The 25,519-nt window shown below is 43.3% G+C and overlaps 2 protein-coding genes across 3 annotated transcripts in view; one reads left to right on the forward strand and one right to left on the reverse strand.

Annotated features, from left to right (window-relative positions):
* The window catches only part of LOC308369602 (carnitine O-palmitoyltransferase 1, liver isoform-like), a 14,393-nt gene extending 3,845 nt beyond the window's left edge, over positions 1–10,548 (reverse strand). The window contains exons 1-13 of one of the 2 annotated variants that reach the window (XM_080844097.1): positions 10,393–10,548; positions 7,901–8,099; positions 6,926–7,068; positions 6,429–6,600; positions 5,952–6,056; positions 5,584–5,721; positions 5,354–5,431; positions 4,954–5,061; positions 3,975–4,062; positions 2,595–2,790; positions 1,983–2,171; positions 1,769–1,874; positions 174–290 (exon numbers count right to left, since the gene is read on the reverse strand). In XM_080844097.1, coding sequence (XP_080700223.1) covers positions 174–290; positions 1,769–1,874; positions 1,983–2,171; positions 2,595–2,790; positions 3,975–4,062; positions 4,954–5,061; positions 5,354–5,431; positions 5,584–5,721; positions 5,952–6,056; positions 6,429–6,600; positions 6,926–7,068; positions 7,901–8,041 — 1,581 coding nt within the window. In that variant the 5' untranslated portion in view covers positions 8,042–8,099; positions 10,393–10,548. Of the gene's footprint in view, positions 1–173; positions 291–1,768; positions 1,875–1,982; positions 2,172–2,594; positions 2,791–3,974; positions 4,063–4,953; positions 5,062–5,353; positions 5,432–5,583; positions 5,722–5,951; positions 6,057–6,428; positions 6,601–6,925; positions 7,069–7,900; positions 8,100–10,130; positions 10,257–10,392 lie in introns of those variants that run through there. The other variant, XM_080844098.1, reaches the window with a different exon arrangement.
* Positions 10,549–13,112: 2,564 nt separating this feature from the next.
* Positions 13,113–22,551, forward strand: katnb1 (katanin p80 (WD repeat containing) subunit B 1). Its single transcript, XM_080843631.1, has 20 exons — positions 13,113–13,265; positions 14,128–14,255; positions 14,654–14,784; positions 14,999–15,116; positions 15,507–15,607; positions 15,813–15,854; positions 17,133–17,216; positions 17,362–17,477; positions 17,576–17,647; positions 17,828–17,978; positions 18,617–18,801; positions 19,325–19,476; positions 19,726–19,776; positions 19,999–20,063; positions 20,189–20,410; positions 20,715–20,846; positions 21,039–21,115; positions 21,384–21,458; positions 21,616–21,732; positions 21,962–22,551. The coding sequence occupies exons 2-20, from the start codon at positions 14,216–14,218 to the stop codon at positions 22,095–22,097; spliced, it is 2,067 nt and encodes a 688-aa protein (XP_080699757.1). The 5' UTR covers positions 13,113–13,265; positions 14,128–14,215; the 3' UTR covers positions 22,098–22,551.
* Positions 22,552–25,519: the final 2,968 nt, after the last annotated feature.

Below are 25,519 nucleotides of genomic sequence, written 5' to 3' on the forward strand. Positions count from 1 at the left end.
AGAGAGAGACTGTGAGTGTGAGTGTGTGTGTGTGTGTATGTGTGTGTTTGTGTATGTGAGTGAGAGAGAGACTGAGTGAGTGTGGTATGTGACTAAATGATTGAGAGAGAATGAGAGAGAGAGAGAGAAAGGAGGGGGGGGGGGGGAGCTGTGAGTGCTAGTATGTGCCTGACCTCAGTTGGTATGCTCCACTGCAGACGCATAGGGCCAGGCATGTTGGCGTGGGGGCTGCCATTGCAGTGTCCTTCTTCTGTGTAGCCCAGTTTTATGGGGTCATTGGATAACACATGCTGGAACACACAAGCACATTGGTTTAACACAAACAGGTTAAGGACACACACACACGCACACGCACACACAAAGACACACAGAAATATAGATGCAAGCAGCGATGTGGTGGCCAAGCTGGTCAGATGACCCAGAAGCCGCCTTCGATACGCTTAGAAGAGGCTTTTGATAAACTCAGAAGAGGCTGGATTCGAATCTGCGACACGACAGGACACCAATCACCACCTCACTTACCTAGTGAGCTATTGTTGGTGATGGAAGTCACAGAGTTCAGTTACTGTGTCAAAATAGAAGCGTTTTTTCCTGTGGCAATGATTGTCAAATTTGGACCAAGTTTAAACAGTTTAAACAGCTGTAATTCAGTCCTATTTTGACAAGTCGAGGTGATTGTGGTCTGAAGATAATCTGAGCCAAATTAGGTGAATAATTGATATCCACCAAAAACGCTATATTCATTCATTCAAAATGGCAGCCACATCAATTCGGCCACATCAATTTGATTGACTGTAACTAACAAATGGTTGCGAAAATCAAAACGCCAGGGGATAACTTTTGTGAGGCTTGGTCAGAAGATGATGTGTGGGTATTCTGAAGAAGATTCAACAAGAATTGTAGGAGAAGTTGTGAAAAAAACGCTTTTCCTTAACATTTAAAATGGCGAAGAAACTATATTACTGTTTATGATGTCATCGTCTTGATTCAGGGAATCCACTGATACCTGATTTTGGAAAATACAGCATATTGTTCAAAAGTAACATGTGTAAACACATCTTCAACTTCGACCCATTGGTGGCGCTAGAGGGTTGGAGTGGGATACATGAAACTTGGCTAAATTGATGAGGGGACTGGTCCCAACGACTGTGCCAAATTTCACAACTTTCGACCATGTGGTTCTAGGGGCTGCCATAGACTCCCATGCCAGAAGAAGAAACATAATAATGATACATAGCTTATTAATAATACAAGCTTGGTCACCAATTAGCAATGTATGAAACGTAACGGCCGGACAAGACAAAGTAACAAGTGTGTGTGTAAACACATGTGTGTGAACAAAGAAATGCGACAGAAAGCCAGGGAGGAAGGCATTGGTAACGTAAGTGTAAGGGTAAGGGTGTTCTTTACAGTAAAAGAGTTCCATACACTTAACCGTTTCAATGAAGTTTGGCATGAATTACATTCAGGTGAATACAAAGTATAAGTCCCTTTGTAAACTGTGTGTTGACCTCTTTGAGCTCCGACAGTCACTGACTACACTGCGGTAGGTGTGACCAACTAACCATTAACCCTGCCAGCAGCACAATCTCTGGACTGCCACTGCAGAGCTAGTGGGGGTGCTCTAAAGAAACACAGACACATGCATAATGCTGCATACACATCACAATGAAATCACACACACACACACACACTCACACACAAACACACACACACACACACACACACACACACATACAACCATGAAATCACTTGTGTGTTTGTGTACCTCCCACAGGTGTCCTATGATGGGAGCGTCTGCCCAGCTGTGCTCTGCGTTCAGTCCCATAGTTCCATTCTTGAAGACGATCAGGTTGAAGGTCTTATCAAACCACCTGCAGCACACACACAGACACACACACGTTACGCCATGTCATAGTCCTGTGTGCAGGACCTAGTTAGCTGTGAGGTGAGTGTGTGGTGATATCGTAACAGGGCCTCACCTGTCGTGGCACTTCCCATGAAGAAGGGACTTGGCGTAGTTGCCCAATGACTCCAGTGGCTTCTCCGCATCATAACGCTGCTCCGTGTCGTCAAGGGTGACAAAGAAAGCAGCCTTTTCCACAGCGTCTAATGCCTGACGGTTGCGTCCATGTCTGAAGTAGGCATCACGTGCACAGGCCCATGGAACCCTAATAAACATGTGCACATTCAAACACACACACACAAACACACACACACACACACACACATCACTTTAACACTTACAACACCACACTCACCTTTCCTATCTATTCTAGTTGCATCGTCACATCCCTGTAGATAGTGACCAACCAGACTCACCTGTCTGTAAAGTTACCTGAGAGATAAGACTCGCCTTTCTGTAAAGTTACCTGAGAGATAAGACTCACTTGTCTGTAAAGTTACCTGAGAGATAAGACCTGCCTGTCTGTAAAGTTACCTGAGAGATAAGACTCACTTGTCTGTAAAGTTACCTGAGAGATAAGACCTGCCTGTCTGTAAAGTTACCTGAGAGATAAGACCTGCCTGTCTGTAAAGTTACCTGAGAGATAAGACTCGCCTGTCTGTAAAGTTACCTGAGAGATAGGACTCACCTGTCTCCAGCAGTGAGAGCGGCCAGCTCCTCCTCTCCCTCCTGGGGAGGAGAGTCGTCGGCCAGGATGACCTCCATCTGCTGCTCAATCTCTCTGGGCATCAGCAAACGGCCATCATAGAACATCCACACTTTGAAATAGCGCCCCTTGTGGTACACCACGATATGCTTGCTGTTCGTGTGGTGCTGCAGCATATCTGAGATATACACAATCAGCATCAGAAAACAGCATATATGCAAAGAGATGAACATAGGTAGAGCTCACACTACTTCTACAACTACTGTTGCTACCATCACAAAAGCGTCTACTTTAACAACAAAACTGTGCCGCCAATACTAGAGCTACAACTACTAAAGCAACTCAAGCACAAGACATTGCTTACAGTTTTCACAGCAGACTTTGTCTCAACCCTGTCAGCCCTTAATGTTTGTACAGGATATGCCCCTGACATGACAGGTCTAACCTTGATTGATTTGACCTTGAAATATGAGGTCCATTCATTACACTGAAACAGGGATAGTCAAGTGTCATATGGATCCTGATATAGGCTGATGCAACTGGCTTTAACAAAAGGCTTCCGGAAGAATAGTAGTCACATCTGTGGACAGATCTATAGAGGAACTACTGTTGTTTAATTATTGCTTTTGTATGTAATTCACACTATAATGTTACTCTACTGTAATAAACACCTATGCCATTATCGCAGCTACTACAACAAAAGCTTCTACTAGCGGCGCAGCCATTACTGCCAAAGCAACACCACATGCTCCGGGTAGCCCATGGACATCGCTGGAAAGGCCAGGAGGAGAGTAGGACAAACAAAAGGGAATCAGTTTGAGCAAAGGCATCATCATCTTGCAAAATGAAAAGCCAATGAGGGAAGTACACAGGCACAGCATTACGTAGATGAAGGCATGCAGTCAAATAGACATATATGCACATCAGCATTCAAAATAAATAAATAAAATAAATAAAAGCTGATTCTGATTCTGAAAAGATGCTGATGAAACATCTCCACTCTGGCATAAACTACAGTCTGTGTAGCTCACTTCAGAATCAGGATGTTCTGGTGATATATTTAGTACAAATAAACAATAATACACTGAGGTGAGGATGTAATGGAGAGCTTCTTTATCTGTTTTGTATTCTATATTTTTGTATGTTTTATATTTTCACACAGCTTCTATAACAGGACTGAAGGGCCACATTCATTGGGTCTATGAGCACCCTGGTGGAGTTTCAATGGAAGGGAAAGTTTGAATGGGGGTCATCCAGTACTAGGTCAGATGCCTGTGTGTTTGTGTAAACAAGGTCAGCTGAGGGCAGAGAGGGTGCTTGTGTGTGTTTGTTTGTGTGTGTGTGCACAAAGTTTGACTCTACCTCCGTCTGCGCTTGCTGGTACACGACTGGTGTTGAACATTCGCTCATACTGGGATGAACACATGGGAATGGTGTTTTGAAGCATTAGCTGTAAAGCAAAAGAAACAAAAAAAAAAACAATAAAAGGAAATAAGGACAACTGAGAGTGAAAGAGTGAAAACCAAGCCTGGATGTAATGGGGATGAGAGGAGAGGAGTCCACTGACTGACCACTAAGAGAAGAAAAACAATTCAAAACAAAAATAAAAATAGCAATGGTGGTACCATTTGATCTTGTGTCATCACCAGACACGAGACTCAACAGCACACCAAACAGGGTTGGTCTCTACCAGAGAAAAGGTCTCTACGCAATGGAACTTTGTGTGTTAGAACAGACTCTACCAATGAACTGAGGACTGAGTTCTGTTGATGACACAGGAACTGCGAGGTAGGGAGGTGGCATGACAGGTGGTGGTGGGGTGACCTACGGGGTTGCTATGGCGACGACCTCTTACCCCTTTCCTTGTCAGGAATGCGTGTGGTGTTAAACAAGCGCTCAAACTGGGCAGAGCAGAGCGGAACCAGGTTCCTCAGCGCATAGAGCTGAGAACAGAGAGGCCGCACAACACAATGCCAGGACAGCGTGCAACAAGAGACACAGGTTAGGTTAATATTCTGTAACTGGGGTGGTTAAACACTCAGTCGACATATGGTACGGTGGAAGGTCTCTCTGCACAGTGAGGTAAACTAGCTCTTTGGGAAAGAACACAATCAGAATTTGTCAAAATCCAAATTAGTATGGTTAGTAAAGTGAACAAGTTCAGGAACGAGTGCAAGAAAATGAGGGCAGTAGGAATATTTGGATACAAGTTTGCAATGCCAGAGGACATTAGGAATATATAAGTTTGCTCAGCTCCACTTTAGCACCTTTAGATGTGGGCCCTTTAATGGCTTTACATTGGCATGTGCACACACACTAATGTTGGGCTAGCTGAACAAACCGGTTTGATCTGAGCGCGGTCCAGTTGCCTGCGGTACAGCATGATGAGATGGATGGCATTTCCCGCCCTCGCAGCCTGCCGGTGAGTAGGGAACACATACAGGAAGTCCTGGAGGATAGAAAAGCATCAAAAGAGACTAAGTGACGGAGGTAAAAGACAGGACAAGAGAGAGAACTCTGGAAAGTTTTAAAAGGCAACAGTCTTGAAGTATAGCTACGCAACCGCTACTGATGACTGTGGACATAGTTGATTTCTGATCCAGAGGCGTTTAAAACAAATTAATAATAATAATAATTATCCAACCTTGCATGGTATTAATTTCCCTTGCTAAATGATCAAATGGACAACTGGATTTAATCTATAAAAACAGGGGTGTAATTGGACCACATGAGTCTCTTACCATTGCATAGTAGTTGCTGTTTACCATGATGGGGCCCCGGCCTCTGAGGTAGATGTACTCCTCCCACCAATCACTCACCTGTATAATAGTATATAAAATCAGACACACACATTGTATATACAGACACACATACACACACACATACATACATACATACATACATACATACATACATACATACATACATACATACATACATACATACATACAAGATGAAAAGGGTTCCTTACATAGTTAGTGGACCACCAGGCCTTGAGGCGCAGGTACCACTGCAGACGTGGCCCAAGATTCTTCTCAAAGTCTTTGGACAATCCCTCCATCCGCAAATACTCATCATCAGACAACAGGGGCCTCACAGACTCCAGATACTGCAGCAGCGAGAGAGTGTGTGTGTGTGTGTGTGTGTGTGTGCGTGTGTGTGTGTGTGAGAGAGAGAGAGAGAGAGAAGAGTAAACCTTTGCAAGATATGACTCACATAATACAACACCTTTTGAGAATCGTGAACGCATACGTAAAGATGTCCGATGCCCGATGGGCAGTGGAGGGATTTACTTCTGATTGTAAAATATTGGTTTGACAAACATGGCTTAGCACTTACCCTTCTCATGGTGTCCTTCACAGAAGGCAAGGGCAACCGCGGCAGAGACGTCTGGAAGTCGTAGAGCATGGGGTTGCGTCGACCAGAGAAGAGCTTCACCATAACCTGTGTACAAAGATCAACCACACACACATTAGTCAAACCTGACCAAATCAATGTGATCAAGGTTTAGTGTTCACAAACAAAGCAATACACAATGAGTAATTTTAAAACACTCTTCTAGATCCATCAGGAAACAAACCCACTTTTATATCAACAGGACAGAATGGCTAAATCACTGAGTCAGAGAACATCACTGCCAGGACCAGGTAAAAGTAATTTCTGCTAACCAACCTGCATCACTGTTAGCCTTGTGAGCCTGTGTCCTGCGACATGCTTGGGTTATCTGACAAGAGAGTTGTCCTTGAACGCACATGTGCACATGCACACGCGCACACACACACGCACACAGACGCACAGACACACACACAGACTTACCATCCAGAGGCGGACTTTGAAAGGTACGGTGCCCCGTGCCACATGCATCCAGCCGTGCCAGGAGAGCAGCGCCTTCAGCCCTGTCCTCATGACGAAGAAGATCCCCACCCACAGGCCTGTGCCCACCAACACACCCCCCACTATCTGCTGGGTCTCAGGGGACATGTACCTGCTGCTCACACACACACACACACACACACACACACACACACACACACACACACACAATAAGGATGACTAGTTTCACCTGCACCCAACAACTGACCGTTGCCAACCGATGGCTAGAGGGAAGAATTTTCTGCTGCATACACAAACTCAAAGAAATACACAACACACACAAGTTCACACACAAACTCCCTCACAGAGAGTGAAGCTCTACAACTCTCCATTATAAAGCCAACTGAAAGTATTTGCTATAGAATAACAATTATTATGTTCACACGTGCACGCGCACACGCACACGCACACGCACACGCACACGCACACACAGGTGTTACCTGACAGGGAGGTGGTTATCCAGGAGACGGAAAAGGCCCAGTGAAGGATCTGCTTGGAAATACTTGGCTCTGCCTATGTGCCCTGCCAGCACGAGCATTAAGCCAGTGGGGCTCCCTGGGTACACACCTGTCAGGACCCCATTCTGAGGAGAGGAGGGGACAATGAGGGGCAATGCAGACAACAAAGAGGCTGAGAAAAACAGAGCACAGCAGAATAAAAGAGATTTGAAAAGAGGAAATGATAGGAGAGATGACAAAAGACTAGGAAGAGGTGGGAGCGAGGGCTTTTAAGGAAGTGCTTAAATTAGGGCTGCAACACCTAAACGACTTATTCAACTTAAATTGAGTATATAAATAGTTGCTTATTTAATAGTCCGATATGTTTGTAACGTCATGAAGCACGTTGTTGCATACATTAACTAGCTTGAAAGACTGAAACAAAGGTTCTTTCTAGGAGTAGCTTGAGTACGTCACTGGGCTGTAATGACAGACAAACCCCCCAAAATTACGGGGGTAACATCAGTAAGACTGAATTTAGGAGCATTTCACCTATCCCTGGCCTTTGCTAAGAGGCTCGCAGCTGCATTGCAATGATGAGTTGATCAGCACGGGATCACATCCGCTATAGAGGTATTGATCAGCACGGGCACACATCAGCTACAGAGGTATTTGAAAAGGAAACATTGGGTCTGCGGAAGGACACTTAGCTAACTTCAGTTACTAAACCAAATTAAAAGCTGCACTTAGCCAAACAGGCTAACATCCGCTGAATCATGAAATATATAAATTACTGAGGCTTTTTATTTGGAAACAACTAATTGATTCATCAAAAAACTAATTGTCAGAATAATTAAAAAAAAATCTAAATAATAATCAATAATCAAAATACAGTAGTAGTTAGTTGCAGCCCTATCATAAGTCGGCATTGCTCTAGAGAGGCTGTTGTACTGCTGAATCACTGTGACAGATCCTCACCTTGAAGCGAACGAACCTCTTCTTCCAGGAGTACACGCCAGAGAGGTAGATCTGCCTGAGGGCCTCGTGGCTCAGCTGGAGGTCGATGCCCTCTGGTGAGACAGTGAACTGGAAGGCCACAGCCTGATGTGCTTCTGCCATCCTGCCTGTTCTGTGTCACACACTTGCACAGACACGCAAAGATGCACCACTGCTGCTTCTTAAAAACGTACGCACACACACACACACACACACACACACACACACACACATTCACAAACACACACACACACACACAAGCTTAGTGTTAGAAAGTTACTGTATCTGACAATTTACGCTCTTTGAAATGTACATCTGCAGATAAACACATGCACTACTTACGCTGAAACACACGCTCACAAACATAGTAGGATCCTTTTAGCACATACACGTATCTTACACATTGTGTGCCACATGGTCACTGTTACATTATATGCAGGCCATGTTTATGTAAAGCCTGCAGGCTTCAGACTTCACTAATCATATCTAATCTGAATGTGGAGAAACAAATATAAGGCTTACCCAAAGTGTTTTGACTGGATCAGTCACACCGCCTTCTAAGGTAATCTTATCTTGCTAACACCATAAAATTGAAGCAATTTAAACAGCGTGTTTGCGAGATCAGACTATCCCAGGGACATCCATGCATCTGCTAGGCCTATTTGACTTTTCAGCAAGCAGCGTGTCCTGCCTATCCATATGACTCTCCTTTTCTCTGTACATCTACCTTCAGCACACATGCTCAATGGCATGGTAAGGAAGGTAGACCTCAGTGGTTCAAAATTGGAAAAGGGTTTCTAAAAATTGAGCAGTGAGAGACTTCTTCTCATCCTCCTGTTATTGTTTAGGCCTAGCTTGGACTCTATGACATTCCCACTTAGTCCTTAAGCACGCCCTTTCTGCCAAGAGGTCATGTGGACTAGAGAGCTGTCATGCATTTCCCAAGGCAAAACACACCAACAGGGATGGTGATTATTGATCTCTACATTATGCTATGATGATTGTCACCCTTGTTGTAATTAGAAAATATCCTAAAAAGCTCCCATAAAACGACACAACTCTACAGCACTGTGGTAAAAATCGAAGTATTGATTAATTGTAACCCCTCCCTCTTCGGTTGCAGTGATCTGACTTTGAGTGGCGGCTCAGAATAAGCAGGGGAGAGGTTACAGCATCATGTCCGCTGGACCAGATAACATAAGCACATGCTTCTTAGCCTCAGATATCGCTCACCATTACTGTGTGCACACAAAACCAACGTTTATTCTAAAATCAACGGACTCGCTGGGCAATACAAGTAAATACAATAAAAACAATACAATATCGCTAATGTTTGCAACTGTTGATATTTCCGTTTAATATCCATTTACTGCATCTGGGCAGTATAAATTATTTTACTAAATTTATGTGATCAGGGTGACATTTCTTAAATTGGTGCAGTATGTCCCAGATGAAATCCAAACATCTCAAGTCCAAAGCTGTGAGCTGACTATTGTCACTGTAAACATGCCGTGCATATCCGCAACTGCCTGACCGCAACAGAATGTTATTGCTGGTGCGTATGAGGACTCTTGGGTCAGCACAGATATCCGCGTACCGTGCTGCCGCTGTTTGTATTCAGATTATATTATTATGTGAATGCCCAAATATTAAGAGCTCGCTGAGGATTTTTTCGTTGAAAATGAATGGATATGCAACTCACCGCTAGGTACCATAGTTAGCACAGCTAGCTAGTCACCGTGTTGACGTTTTAGGCATCATTTCAGGGTCACAACCAAAGGAGCTGCCTACGTGGAAAATTCCCCGAATAACGTTATAAAGTTAGCAAGTTGTCTAGCTGACCTCTCCACTCAGTCACTCGTTTGGCTCAAGCCCCCATTCACTGGCTAGCTTATTAGTTATCTGATAAAAACACGATGGCAAATTTACGTTAACAGATTTTTGCAAAGTTGGTCAAGTTCAACAGAGTTTGCAGAAGCTTGCTAATTCTCACTAGCAATTTCCAACAAGCGGGTCAGATTGTCTGGCTAACATCAACATGATATCAGACAGCAAGGGGGCAGTAACTTTTTGTTAACAGTAAACAACTTTAACCTTGGGCTATGTATCATATGTGCGTAACTGATACGATGCATTAACGAGCTTGCTAACAGCCCGATATGTTTTAAGTCATTTTAAGTCCTTCACAGTCTGTTGGAAAACTGAAACCTACCTGGTTAACTAAAAAGATGTGATCCGTTCGTTTACCTACGGCCGGGCACGCTGGTTAATATGACAGACCTGTCTCGCAAGCTGACATTACTGCAACTACGTTTGCATTCACAAGGATGGTCGCTAATGTAACCTAGCTACCGCTAGCTAGCTAGCATATTTTACGTTCACGTATCCAACGCAAGGAAGCGTGCACAATTTTTGTTGTTTGTAATAATACAACGTGGTGTTTGCAGTTGCTGATAAAATCATTCGTATCCTACCTTGCCTCTTCGTGCTGTCTCACGGTCAAATCTGAAACTGCCTCTGAATCTTGTGACCAGCACAGCGCAGTCGGATTCTTCTGAACCCCGCCAGCTGTTTCAGAGGTGCGAAGGAACTTCGACGGTGTTCGATGGAGTTAGCTACATGAATGGAGCCCGGCAAGAACGGTGTAACCCTAGAATAACCCAATCTTTTTTTCTCTGACCACGTCACACTATCAGCTTCATTCATTGTGGAAGTCATTGTGGAATCATTTTCGAGGTCATAAAACAGAATTTGACGCACGATATTTATGTGGGGAGAATGAAGATTATTTACTCTACATTGAAATCGCTAAATGTATTATCTTTGATAGTCAAATCTGTAAAATTTCGGACATTTTCTCTGCGCTCCACATCTTATTTCTGCCAGAGGGCCCAGGGAAAATGTATCTTCTTATCTTTTTATATTATTTCTATAGCTTTTATAGCGATGTTGACCTACGATTACCATAAAACAAATGGCAGTGCCCTCCAGAATTATTGGCACCCTTTAGTAAAAAATTAGCAAAACGAGATGCAAAAAATGTCTTAATTGTTTATCTTCATGATCTTTCTTGTAAAGTATTCACAAAAATCTAACCTTTAATTGAAGTAACATAATTGAAAGAAACAATAAATTCTTATCATGAAACAAATGTTTGTCTCAAAAATATGTGTGCCACAATTATTGGCACCCCTTCATATAATATTTTGTGCAGAATCCCTTTTCCAAGATAACAGCTCTGAGACTTCTCCTATAATGCGTGATGAGATTGGTGAATACATGGCACCTGATCTGAGACCATTCCTACCATACAGTATCTCTGGAGATCCTTCAGATTCCGAGGTCGACACCCCTGCTTGCTCTGCAGCTCATCCCACAGATTTTCAATGGGGTTTAGGTCGGGGGACTGTGATGGCAATGGCAAAACCTTTATTTTGCGGTCTGTGAACCACTTTTGTATAGATTTTAAGGTGTGCTTCAGATCAATGTACTGCTGGAATGTCCAACCACGGCCCATTTTAAGCTTCCTGGCAGAGGATGTTAGGTTTTCATTAAATATCTGATGGTATTTGATGGAGTCCATGATACTATGTATCCTAACAAGATGTCCAGGGCCTTTGGAAGAAAAACAGTCCGACAACATCAAAGATTCACCACCGTACTTCACAGTGGGTATGGGAGGTGCATTTCTGTATGGCTATCTTTCTGTCTAAAGAAAGTCGAAGTAGCATTTGGCAAATTGTCAGTGCTTTAGTTTGTTGTTGATTAACAGCAGAGGCTTTTTTCTGGCAACCCTCGTAAACAACTTGTGGTGATGAAGGTGCCGTCTGATGGTAGTTTTGGAGTTTGAAGGGTGTGGGCGTGGCAGACCCTCAAACTATGCACTGTTCACAACTCCAGTCACTTATAACGTGGTGTTTGGTGTGGTCTTTGGGTCAATTCAACTTTTCTTAACAACTTATTGTGACCTGTTTTAACAAACTACATTGCAAAAGAAAAATATACCAAAACAATCCACAAAAAGTAGTACACAAAACATTACATAACCAAATCATCAAAATCTATCACAAATAATATCTTTAGTACATAAAAATGAAACACAAACCAATTTACATAAAAACACACAAACACACTGACAACCATGACTCATTCCGTGCCAAAACCTACTGAACAGTTCGGCGGTCATATTTTGTAACGCTTTGCGTTACGTCTAGTTATTGCCATAATAGTAATAATATAATATAGTGACCATAATAGTAGTGTTAAGACAGTTTAGAGATTTTAGGTAAGTTACATTTTAGGTAAGGGATCCGTATTTCCACTGGGATCCGTATTAAAACAGGAAGTCAGTATATAATCCCTACAAGTGATCACACCCGTTGTGTGAAATATTCGAATGTCAGCACATTTGAATCTAGAAGAAAAGCCTGTTGTAACAGCAAGTAACGAACTAGTCAGTTGGCGAGCAACTGGATAGCTAACAAGCTAGTAGCTAGACCTTGAGTTAAGCGGGTGCTCTGAGTGCAAAAACAAGATGCAGACTATCAAAATAAGTTTTACAATGTAAATAATTATAAAGTCTTCTTATCAGTGCTATTCAGTACACCACAACCCGCAGCAAATTGCAAATTGCAGCAGTTGTCATGGTGATGGCGGCGCGTAGGGATGCAGCGGCTTCTTGCTCTCCTATTTGGTGTTTTGTTTTAATGTTTTTGTATTCGTTTTTTTGTTTGTTAGTCAATATTTGTAAAGCTAATTGCGTTTCCAAATTTCGTTGTATGTAAATACAATGACAATAAAGGCTTTTCTATCTTCTATCTAAAAATGCATACATTTAACTGAATTAAGTACTCACTTCCGGTTTTAATACTGATCCCAGCTGAAATACGGATCCCTTACCTACAGCACCGTTCCTTAGCATTTAAAGAATTCTAACAGCACAGCTGCTCTTATTATGGCTGCTTCTAAGATACTTCCGGGTCATTTCACTCCAAAGGATCCTTCCCAAGCAAAAATACCTTTGCCTTTGACTTAAGAGAACACACCCCTATATGTGTTGTGCTGTTGCTAAGTTGCTTTTTGGTTAGCATCCAATCATAAACCCCGTTCTTACTCATAGGTGTGTCTTCTGGAGCATAGACAGCTAGCACATTCGTTGTGGACATAACAACAAGCACAGCAAGACTCAGTGATTAAGAATAAACTCACATCATTACAAACGGAGCGACCAGCAACATTCTCTACTCCATTGCCCTGTGACACCCGTACTGAAAAGTGTTTATTTAAAAGGGCTAAAGTAGCTGTAGAAAGCTGAGAATTATTGACTGGACGGGATTAACAAGTAAAGGTAACGCTGCCGCTATATGGCCAGGCTAGGTTAATGAACTCTGGACTTTTTTTAAATTGTATACTAATAAATAGTTCGCTAGCTGATGTTAATGATGTTGTTGGTATGTTTCCATTAACATTTTATTATTAACATGGGTTTATATCGCAAGTTAGTCTATCATATTTGGTCCTCACTTTTGCAAATATATCCTAGCCAGCTAGCTAACGTTACTGTTTTAACACATCTTGTGTCGTGTAACTAGTTGGTATGCATAGCATTCGCACACAATTATCAGCTCGCTAGCCAACTATGCTGTTTTTGAAAAAAAAAGTTGCCAGGCTTAGCAGTAACCTATTTAACTTTAGCTAGTAGGTATGCCAAGACTTAGACAAAGCTAGCAACCTAATGAGAACAAGCTTGCCTTAAGCCAAACCAGCATGTGTTTAGAGTGAATTGTTGACCTAACGTTACTGTATGTTCTGCAAATTGTCTTGTTTCGGCTTTCCACTCCAACACTCTCATGGAACATATCAAAGGTGTTGTTATTATAACAATATAACAGTAATTTTCAGACAATTATAAAAATCTTGTTACTATAAAAATGTGTTAGCCTGAAGCAAAATAAAGTCTTGTTTCACGTCGTGGATTTGACTTCGTAGATTTGAACAGAAATTTGTTTTATCTATATCTTCAACAAAGCACATTTCAAACACAGACACATGTATGCACAGTATTTTAATGCTGTTTTATGTCGCATCTCCATGTCATGGATTGGAGTGGAGGATAAGGGTTCCCCCCTCAAACTTGCAGTAGCAAAGTGCATGGGTCTTCAGCTAATCTCAGTTTTTGTCATCAGAGTTAACTCTTATTTTTGCCACAGGCTGTGAGGAGGGAGATGAACTGAAGTTACTCTTGGAAACAGAAACGGAAACCACAGGCCCTGAGTGTGATTGGTCCCGCACATCATCATGGCTGCGGCCAACACTACCAAGACCTCCTGGAGACTCCGTGAGTTCCTGAACATACACAAATATAGCAGTCACAACAGAGACGATGACTGCAGAGCCTTTACGTTCTCTCCATCCTGAAGCTTATAGACAGTTTATGTACATACTTCACCATCACCACCACTGTCACACTGTCACATTACAGCACAAGTAACACACAATCTTCACAGTGAAATAGTTGACACTGGCTCCTTATGCAGTTCATAGTGTCTTGCATCCACTTTTCAGTTATGTATTAGTTAAAGATCTTAGATGACCTCATAACATTGTTTTTCTGTGGCTTCTGACTGAATGAAGCCATTCAGAGTTCATATAAACAAACTAGCTGCTTGGGACAACAGGCATTGCACAGGGTGTAAAGTGGTTGTATGACAGTTGTGTTATGGTTGCCCCTGACAGAGGAGATGGTAGCCCACAGTAGTGATGTGTCATCCCTGGCACTGGGGAAGACCTCGGGACGCCTGCTTGCCACAGGAGGAGAGGACTGCAGAGTCAACATCTGGGCTGTCAACAAACCCAACTGCATCATGGTAAAAATATTGTAAAATTATTAAGAAATGCTATACCACAAGAAGAAGCTGGGATGCATCGTGGCATTTACACCACATGGAGCCAGAGTAGTTGCAACCTGCCAGCCAGAAAGACCGTAGTGCATTAGAGATATTGAAGTGTGTGTGTGTGCGCGTGTGTGTGTGTGCGTGCGTGCGTGTGTGTGCGTGTGCGTGCGTGTTTTGCTTGTGTCAGAGTTTGACAGGCCACACCAACTCAGTGGAGTGCATCCAGTTCAGCAGCTCTGAGGAGCAAGTGGTGGCGGGGTCCCAGTCTGGATCTCTGCGTGTGTGGGACCTGGAAGCAGCAAAAAGTGAGTCTCTACCTCCCTGCCCTGTCCCCCAGGTCTCTCCTCACTCCTTACCCTGTACAGGCAGCTCCGCCCTGAAAACCTCCATTGTGCTGACCCTCATATCCATTGTCTGCATCTTGTCATGTCTACCACATGTGGTCTAGGACTTGGCAAGTAGAAGAACCAGGGTTGAGAGAGCATACATACTGATATAAAAGATAAAAGAAACACTGAAGAGATGTAATGTAAAATTCCTTTCATATAACTCTCTTTCCCTGTAGCCTCTCTGGTCTACCACCCCTCAGCCCAGCTCACCTGCACGCACACCTGCCTCTTCATCTCTGCATCCTGTGTATGTTGTTTGGTCATGACAACATTTGTTGACTGTTGTTTGTCTTTCTGTGTGTCCAGTCTTGCGCACTCTGATGGGACACAAGGCTAACATCTGCAGTCTGGACTTCCACCCGTTTGGAGAGTACCTGGCCTCTGGGTCTGTTGACACTAACATTAAGGTTTGTCTTACTTTAGATGTGTTAGTCATGCAGGCGCTTAAGAATGGACATCAGTGTGGACATCAGTGTGTATGTGTTTGCAGACTGGATACTTTGCATTTGTTCACTGGTTTATATGTTTGATCACTGGTTTATATGTTTGATCTCTGTTTTATATGTTTGATTTCTGTTTTATATGTTTGATCTCTGCTTCTGTCCCCTTTAGCTATGGGATGTGAGGAGAAAAGGTTGTGTGTTCAGATATAAGGTAAGTCTACCACGACTCTGTGTGTTAGTAATAAGATTGTCTTTGTTTGCTTCAGGGAAATCATTTTACCAAAGGTCCAAGTATGTGATGGTGGCAGTTTTATAAGGCAATTTAGACACCATTTGATTTGTTTCTGTGGGTGAGAGCAATGTGACTTGCAGTTTGACCTCTGTAGATGATTACACATGTCATCAGTCACCAGTAGAGTGGATTGAAACGGACAGATCAGTTGACATGCCTTCTTGTGATCACCAATATGGACAAAGTCTCTCTGTAACCTTCACACTGAATCTCTCTATACTTACTCTGGCCTGGATGAAAACTGGGGTTGGTCAGGCCAGTATTCCAGCAGATGGCATATGCCAGCGTGGGTCACCTGGAGGTTTCAATGCACAGCAGGTTGTCTGTGGAAAAAGAAGTGCACCTTAAAGGAGCCATGTTGGCATGTGTTTGTGTGTGCGTGGGTGTAAGATTACCAGCCATGCTAATCAGTGCTTATACCATGTTGTGTCTGAGAGCATGACTGATCCTTGGATTAGTGTGGTCTATTGTCTGTTTGTGTGAGTGTGTGTCAGTGCCAATGAATGCATGAGTATGCAAGATTTGCAGATGAATTGGGAGTGTGACTTTTTGTTTAAGTGTTAGTGCACACCCAGCTCTGATCCTAACTCGTTTACTCACAGCAAATAAAAGGTATGGGATGCCTTCAAACATTAGATGGTGTGTTGAGCCATGTTCAACCCAAAAAATTGGGAGTCATATCATGTAGTTTACAGTTGTGCACTTACACTTTAAGTTATACCTAAATAATTCTTTAATAGTTAGTATGTCTGCTGCAACTGCCTGCAGAGTGGTACTCATCTTGGAGATTTCAGGAAACATATTCTCCAGGCTTACAGTATTTTCTAATTGCTTTACTGGCTGAGTCGGCGTCGGCGGCTTTGAAGTTGACTTTTCTTCAGTTGACGGAGGATTTTTTCTGGTAGACATTCTGGTGTCTTTAAAATACTTTGACGTGGTCGTCATTTGGGTCCAAAAAAGAGCTTCGGTTTACTCAGGTGCAAGTTGTGAGGGTCAAGGATTATGAATTTGTTAAAAGTTGTTGATTTTCATTCAGTATTATATTGTAATTATTGGTGGGTGAGCGGAGCTCGTCTACTGTGCTGCCATCTTGCTCGGCGTATCCACGTGACTCTACCTAAATAATTCTTAATCTCTCTCTCTCTCCCTTTTTCTCTCTTTCTCTCTCTCACTCTGTGTGTGTCTCTACATGTGAAGGGTCACACTCAGGCTGTTCGTTGTCTTGCCTTCAGCCCTGATGGGAAGTGGCTCGCATCTGCCAGTGACGATAGTACCATAAAGGCAAGAGAGCGTGTGTGTGTATGTTTTTCGTGTGTAGATAGTTTTTTGTTTACTTATTTGTGTGTCTTGATCGTGTTTATACATTAAAGGGGAGATATTTTAGTGCATGTTTAATGGTGTGAGTGTTTGTGTGTGTGTGTTTCAGCTGTGGGACCTGACAGCAGGTAAAATGATCACAGAGTTCACCTCACACACGGCAGCAGTCAACATTGTTCAGTTTCACCCTAATGAGTATCTACTAGCCTCAGGTAGTGCAGACAGGTATGTTAATCCGTCGTTCGTATTCTCCTGTTCTTCACTGAGGATCTAGATTAGCTTGGATATGCTAATAACACCTGTTTGTGTTGTGTTGTGTTCAGGACCATTAAACTGTGGGATCTGGAAAGGTTCAAGATGATCGGCTCATCAGAGGGAGAAACTGGAGCTGTCAGGTTAGTTGTGTGTGTGTGTGTGTGTGTGTGTGTGTGTGTGTGTGTGTGTGTGTGAGAGAGACCTGCACTCTGTCCGTGAGCGCAGTGAGTGGCTGGATATCTGCTGTAAGCAGCATTTTGACCTCTGACTCCTATGCTGTCTTCTGTGTGTGTGTGTCATCTGTGTGTGCGTGTACTCAGGTGTGTAGCATTCAGCCCTGATGGGGGCTGCCTGTTCAGCGGCTCTGTGGACACGCTGCGTGTGTACGGCTGGGAGCCTGACCGCTGCTTTGATGTGGTGCCAGTGGGCTGGGGCAAGGTGGCAGACCTCGCCATCTGCAACAACCAACTGGTGGGTCGTGCGCATACACACCCTTCTGTATATTATGGCAATACACACACACACACACACACACACATACATACAAAGGAGGAGGAGGAGGTAACAAAACAAACATAACGGAAAGAACTGCTAATCCTAACATCCTGGACTATCCCTATGTTATGTGAATACAAGGTAGTTACCGGGTGAAGGTGTGTGTGTGTGTGTGTGTGTGTGTGTGTGTGTGTGTGTCAGCTTGGCTGATGGCTTGGGCGCACACTCTGCCTGGCGGCTCTGTATCTCCAGATGCGAAGGCAGCTCAAGCATCTTCTTTGGTTGGTCGTGTAAGTCCAAAGGGAATTGCAATAGGAAAATGGCAGTCCAAATGCCAGGGGTTTTCTTCAGGACACACATGTGGCAAGCAATCCAGAGGGAGACCTAATTGTCTTGTCACAAAGGATGCCAGACCAGGTGTTCTTTTACCCAATTAGCCACAGGGAGTGACCTCCCTGAAGCCCTGTCAGCGCTTTGGCTACCATGTGACCAAACCTAACATTTCCTTACATGAAATATATATATACCTGTTAATTGTTTGGCACCCATGATGCAATGTTTTACCCCAAGTAACCTTTTGAACCCCTTTTTCCCCGTCATTCTCTCTCCCTCAGATTGGTGTGTCAAGCAGCCTTTGCACAGTGAGCTCATATGTGGTGGATCTAAACCGCGTCAAGCGCTCTGGCTCTGTGATCCAGGGGGTGATCCAGGATGACAAGCCGCTAGCAGAGCCACCAACCAAAGGGGCAACGATTCGGCGCAACTATGAGCGTCCCATCACCTCCTGCACCGGACAGAGGTATAGCCACAGCACTGTGTTTTACTAATGCATATGTGCACTGGACAGAGGTATAGCCACAGCACTGTGTTTTACTAATGCATATGTGCACTAGACAGAGGTATAGCCACAGCACTGTGTTTAACTAATGCATGTGGACAGAGGTATAGCCACAGCACTGTGTTTTACTGATGCATGTGGACAGAGGTATAGCCACAGCACTGTGTTTAACTGATGCATGTGTGCTTGCTTGTCCTCTCCCTTACACTAACCCTAACCCTAACCCTAGCCCCCCCCCTAAAACAGACACTCCTCCTTCACACGTCACACACATTCATTTCATTGAGCAGTGAAAGATGTTAGAAATGGAGTTCAAATACAATTCTCCTTGTAATACACAATGGATAGAGAATAAACAGATTTGATGAAAATGGGATCACACAGTTGTAATTGTGTGTGTGTGTGTGCGTGTGTGTGTGTGTGTGTGTGTGTGTGTGTGCATGTCTGTGTGCATGTGCGTCTGTGTGTGTGCGTGTGCGCGCAGGATGAAGCAGAACTCAGAGTCGGACAGGCGGAGTCCAGAGGGCGAGCGGCGGAGCCCCAGCAGTGAGGATGAGCGAGAGGAGAAGGAGAGCAGTGCTGAGATCACTAACCCAGACGACTACAAAGAGATCTTCGCGCCACGCAGCGCTATCTGTAAGACACACCTGCCTAGACACACACGTACACATACATTTACACAAGACAAAACTAGTTTCGAAAATTTGCAGGAAATGGATTTTGGATTATTGAGTATAGTTTACTTGGAATTGTTCTATTGTGTATTATTGAGAAATGAGGTAGTTTTTCCAGTTTACCTGTGAATGACACTGGTCCAAAGGGTTTAGATTCCATTAGTGAGGTTAACACAAAACACAAGTCACTCTATCTGCCTTCCTCCTTCAGCTCGGACTCCTCCCAAAAGAACTGAACCTTTCCTACCCCCACCAGACGATGGTAAGGGGGAGAGAGAGTGTGTGTGTGTGTGTGTGTGTGTGTGTGTGTCTCTGTGTCTGTCTGTCTGTCTGTCTGTCTGTCTGTCTGTCTGTCTGTCTGTCTGTCTGTCTGTCTGTCTGTCTGTCTTTTTGTGTGTTTGTCTGAGTGCATGAGTGTGCCTTTGTATATGCTGACATATAAGGCCATGTGTAATAAACCTCTGATTTTCTTCCTTCTGCCCAGCTGAAAGTTTTCCAGTGAAGCCCAATCACATCGACATTGTGACCCCCACATCAGACAGAGCAGCAGTGAGTGTTTGTGGGAAATGTAGTTTTTTTTCTCTCTCTTTTTTTTTTTTTAAATAGTAGTGTCACCTGTGTTTGCATGTTCATGTGGATTGAATGGGATATCATTTTTTTTGTGGATGTTGCAGCCTTTCAACCTGAAACTACAGCCTGTTGCAACCTCAACGCCTGTGCTGAGGGTGGAGCCAACCATAGTAGCCACTGCCCCACGCTCTGCTCCAGTGGTGACATCATCAGTTGCCTCCACCAACCGACCCACTGTTACAACGGCGAAGACGAAGCAGCAGCCAGCCATAATCATGTCCTCACGGAACAAACCAATTGGACTTAACGTGGCAGACTTTCTACCGGTTAGCGTACAACCACATACAGACACACACACACAAACAGACACACACACACATACAGATTTTGTTAAGATTTATTATTTATTTGTGCTTTGTCATATTCATTGTATCTGATAAAGTGCTAGTTGGTAAAGGCTCAAATATATTTATCTATCTGACAGACCCTCGGTTTGTTTAACCTTTTATATTAAGCTGTTAATCTGTCTATCGGCCCAACTGTTGAGAGTACCTTCACTTTAATGACAGGCATGTGGATGTGTTTAAACAGACAGTGTGAGTGACCTGTGTGTATCTGTGTGTGTTTTAGCCTGGAGGAATGACAGACGAGGATGCTTTGGCTCAGATCAAGAAAGGCCACGATACCATGTGTGTGATGTTGACCAGCCGCTGCAAGAACCTGAACACTGTACGAGCTGTGTGGGCCAATGGAGATGTCAAGGTGACCCTCCAGCAATCTCTGTCCTGATTCATCAGATTTGTACTTCATTGGCTGAAATGCTCATATACTCTTCTCCTGCAGCAACAACATCTACAACATTTTCAACAACTGTTTTGTGACGTAATATTAAGTAATTGATCGTAATGATTTGAATTGCTTGTAAAGATTTTGACTGACTTTTGCATTTTCTAGACGTCCCTCGACTCTGCTGTGTCCATAAAGGATCTCTCGATAGTGGTGGACATTCTCAACATAGTCAACCTCAAACCGTGAGTGGCAATACACACCTAACAATGCACACCCACCAATCCACACCCACCAATGCACACCTACCAATGCACACCTACCAATCCACACCCACCAATGAACACCCACCAATGAACACCCACCAATGCCATATGCACCATCTTGACTTTTAATGAGCAAAAACTCCAAAACAGCATATGGAAGACTGCCTTATTAGAGAAAGTCTCGCCTACAGACAAACACACACACTGTCACAGCAATGTTGTGTCTGTCATTGATCTGTTCCCACAGGTCGCTATGGAAACTGGACCTGTGTACATCCATCCTGCCTCAGATTGAAGTGCTGCTGCAAAGCAAGTATGAGAGGTGAGAGCGTGCGCACACACACACACACTCATATAACTTAAAGCTAGCATACTAATAACATCCAATGCATGGGGGAGTTTTCAGACCAGAAACAAAACCCATGAGGATATCACATGTAGAAGCATTGCCATCTCTCCTTCTCTCTCTCCCTCTGTAGTTATGTGCAGACAGGATGTGTCTCTCTGAAGCTCATTCTGAAGCGCTTCTGGCCACTGATCTCAGACACACTCACAGCACCTCCGTCTGTAGGAGTGGACATCACACGGGAGGAAAGGTGTGTGTGTGTTTGTGTGTCAAAATATGTTTGAAGTGTATTGTCTTCCATATAAGGAACAGTATATTTGCATATCACATGTCAGGTGATGGTAGTATACAACATGGGTGTCTTAAACATTTAAATACATTAAGTCAGTAAGGCATTAAACACTTATTATTATTATTTGATCATTATGGAAATAAATATGTGTATGAAATGTGTGTGTTTTCTGTGTTTTCTGTGACAGGCGTCAGAAGTGTAAGGCTTGCTACAAGCAGCTGCTGAACCTCCACAAAGTGGTGAAGAATCAAGCCAAGCAAGTGGGTCGCCATGGTAGCACTTTTTCAGAACTCCAACTTCTGATGGCTCCTCTGGACAACTGACACACACACCCACATACAGACACACACACCGACAGACACACACACACACATACATACAAACAAGCACACACAGTATTTCTGGACACTACGTGTACACTTTTCCACATTCCCTTTCTTCATGGCTTTCACACATAAACACTTACAGCCTCGATATGGCTGAGTTTTTAAAAGCCCATAGTGGGCATAGGCTTGGGAGTGGCACATCATTGCACTGCACTTAACAGAGTTTGTGAGTGACTGAGAGAGAGACTGTGTGTGTGTTTGTGAGAGTGTCTACAGTTCTAGTTGACCTTAAGAGAGGGTGATATCCTTTTCAGCACACACACACACAGACACAAACACAGACACACACTGGCCTTATGGCAGTTGTGATTGTCTTGTAATGACTACAGTGGTACGAATGGGACTGTCTGACTGTTTTGTTGGAATGTTTCTTTTATGTCTGATTTCAACTTGATTTCTGTTTCTCTCTTTTCTACTTTTCACTAATGAGAAGAATTTATTGTAAGAAAACAAACAAAAAAATAAATCGTTTTTGAAAAAAACATTTGTCCAGTTTACAAAATCGTACTTGTTGTTAATGCGTTGGCCTGCATTGCAAAGCTGAGCGAAGTATTCCCCGTCACTTAGGGGTCGCAACCACAACTTAGGCCCCGAATCCACAAACCCCCAGTACCACTACAGCAATCCCAGGAGTCTGTTCTCCAGACCACTCCAAAGCATTTCCATCCCCGCTTCCAACGGCGCTACAACACGAGACACAAACAGAGAGTTTGTGAAAGCAAAACGTCCCGAGCTACACCGGCGACAGCACGGAGAGAGAGCGGGAGCTTTAAGCCTTTCACTGTATCGCCAGTCACACAGACCACCACACCACCATGCTGTAAAAATCAAAAATAGCATTTATTGTCTTTACAATACACATACAATCATGTAATACATCGTTATGTACACAATGTCATGTGTAACACAGACAGATATTTGCTTTCTCTTGGGAGAGGAAAAGCCAGTGGAAGAGGGGACTCAGTTCACAGCTTGGAATTAATGTATGAATTTGCCTTGCATGAGCGCCTCAAGTGTCTTCCCTTCAAAATCCAACCGAAAGTTTAATTTTGTTTTTGACCTGCTCTGTTAAAAGTGAATGATTGGGAAACTTGACATACTCCACCTCAGCGTGGAATCTTTCTGGTCCAATCAGAGAAGAGGTGAGCCATTGGTGGCAGTGGCCCGGGGCGGTGTGGGGGGTTTGGGGGGGGGATGAACTGAAGCACATGTGTCCTTCAGAGGCATAGAAGTATAAAGAGTTCTCTAGATGTTTGACTGGCTTAACACACAAACACACTGTTGTTTTTTTTTGGCTTTACACGTGTTAAGGCCTGAAGGACAAGAGCAGGAACTCAGCGAAACTCTTCACATAAAACACAAGGGCTTGACCACTTGGATGGTGTATCTGCTGTGTGTGTTCATGTGTTTGTGTCTCATCAAGAAACAGAAGGGATAAGCAGACTAATACCATAATGCCTCATATTTATGTGTGTGTGTGTGTGTTAAAAGATGTGTGTCTGCATTGTGTGTGTGTGTTTCATACATATGTAGAAGCAGTAAGACAGCAAGCTGTCTGTGTGTGTGTGTGTGTGTGTGTGTTTGTGTGTGTATGTGTGTAGGTGTGTGTTTGTGTGTGTAAACACAGACACGCGTTATGCTTCATATAAGGGCTGTTCCACCCAGTAGGAGCAGCTTGGCTTTCCTGCAGGCGTGTTAAGCAAACACAGCAGCGCTTTAAATTGCACATGATCAACAATACAGGCACAGGATGGGACCTCACACACACTCACGCACACACACTCATTAGTATTCTACTCCTACCAGACTAGAGTGGAATAGACTCTAATGCTCACCTGCAAAAAAAGCCACAGCTTCGCTATTTACTACATTCTAAATAGAATAGAATTATTAGCCATCACTATGTACAGTACTGATATCTGAGTGTATCACAAAAGTCTACATAACAATTAAATATATCATCTTATATATGTACACAAATCCAGCATTGTAAAAACCAGGTCCTCACGAGGAGAACTTTCTAGAACACTTAAATGAAGTCACTTTGGCACTTTCATGGCATGGTAATATTTACACAGACAGCAAAGTACAAATTATGACATCAGTCCAATTTGTCAGGGGCACACAGAGGGCCTCCTGTTGTCCTGTAGGCTGGATCAGAGTTGGCGTTAACTAGCTCCAGCAGTGCTAGCCACATGTTTTAACAGCGTTCTACATAAAACTACTGGATTAGAAATAAAATATACCATTATATCTGATTTGGCAGCATTAACAAGCAAGTTCAAGCAAGAACAGCATTTTCTTTTCAGGCAACCAAGCAAACATGCCTTCTCAGCCACAAACCCCCCCTTAAGTCTGGCTCTGTACCATGCTAAACCACCATTGAGTTCCACTCTAAACCCAAACCATTTCAATAAAAACCCGAACCCTAACTCAAGTTTAGTATTTCAATACACACTAAACAACAGACCAATCACAAACTAACTAAGCATATGCTCAGTTAAATGTTTAACCCTAATTCAATTCGATAAGAAACAAAAAGTCTTGGTACCATCTACTAAACTCCAGCTGAAGACCGTGTTAGACCCTTTCTCAGGGAACAGTCACGTGCTCTTTGTGAGACACAAGGTAAGCGATGGAAGGAAACTAATCATCTGCCACCAACACCAACCTCACACAGGGAACTAGGGTTGAACTCAAGAAGTGACAGAGATGGTAGACATTTCTCTTCATGCCAGTATGGTCAATGGAACGACAAAAAGAAGCATCAACCCCCTTACAGAAAACTGTTTCGACAGACAATAGATCTATGCCACCAATGTCTCTAATGGGATTGTCTGGTCACTCCGTTCTTACATGAACTAAACCTGTGCTCACCCCTGACCTCCGCGCTGACCCCTGTAAGATCTCAGACAGCAGACAGCTGTGGAAAGAGTCTGGAGCCTTATATGCCTTATACAGGCAGTGGCTATATGAGCCTAATGTTCATCCTGAAACTACAGACTGAAGAAATACGTCAGTGAAGGTAGACTATCAAAGAGACTATTTCACTCCACTGAAATACCATTGTTTTTCACACAATCAGAAAAATGTACTGCATTGATTAAGAAAGTAAATAGAAAAAAAACAAGCTTCTTTTAACATGAGTAAAAAAGATCACAAATGATCTGGAAATCAGTAAATATGACTAATCAAAGTTCACTTACTAAGAGCAGAATCAATCAATAGTACAAACCCTGTGTACTGCTCCATCCTAAAACTCTGAATTCTATTAAATACTCCTGACAATACTCCCAGTAATACTCTCTCTATTCAAGTAAGTAAAGGGATAAGCTGTAACTCTCCAAAAACATTCATAC

Source organism: Sprattus sprattus (genome assembly GCF_963457725.1).
Source record: "Sprattus sprattus genome assembly, chromosome: 8".
Taxonomy (NCBI): Eukaryota; Metazoa; Chordata; class Actinopteri; order Clupeiformes; family Clupeidae; genus Sprattus; species Sprattus sprattus.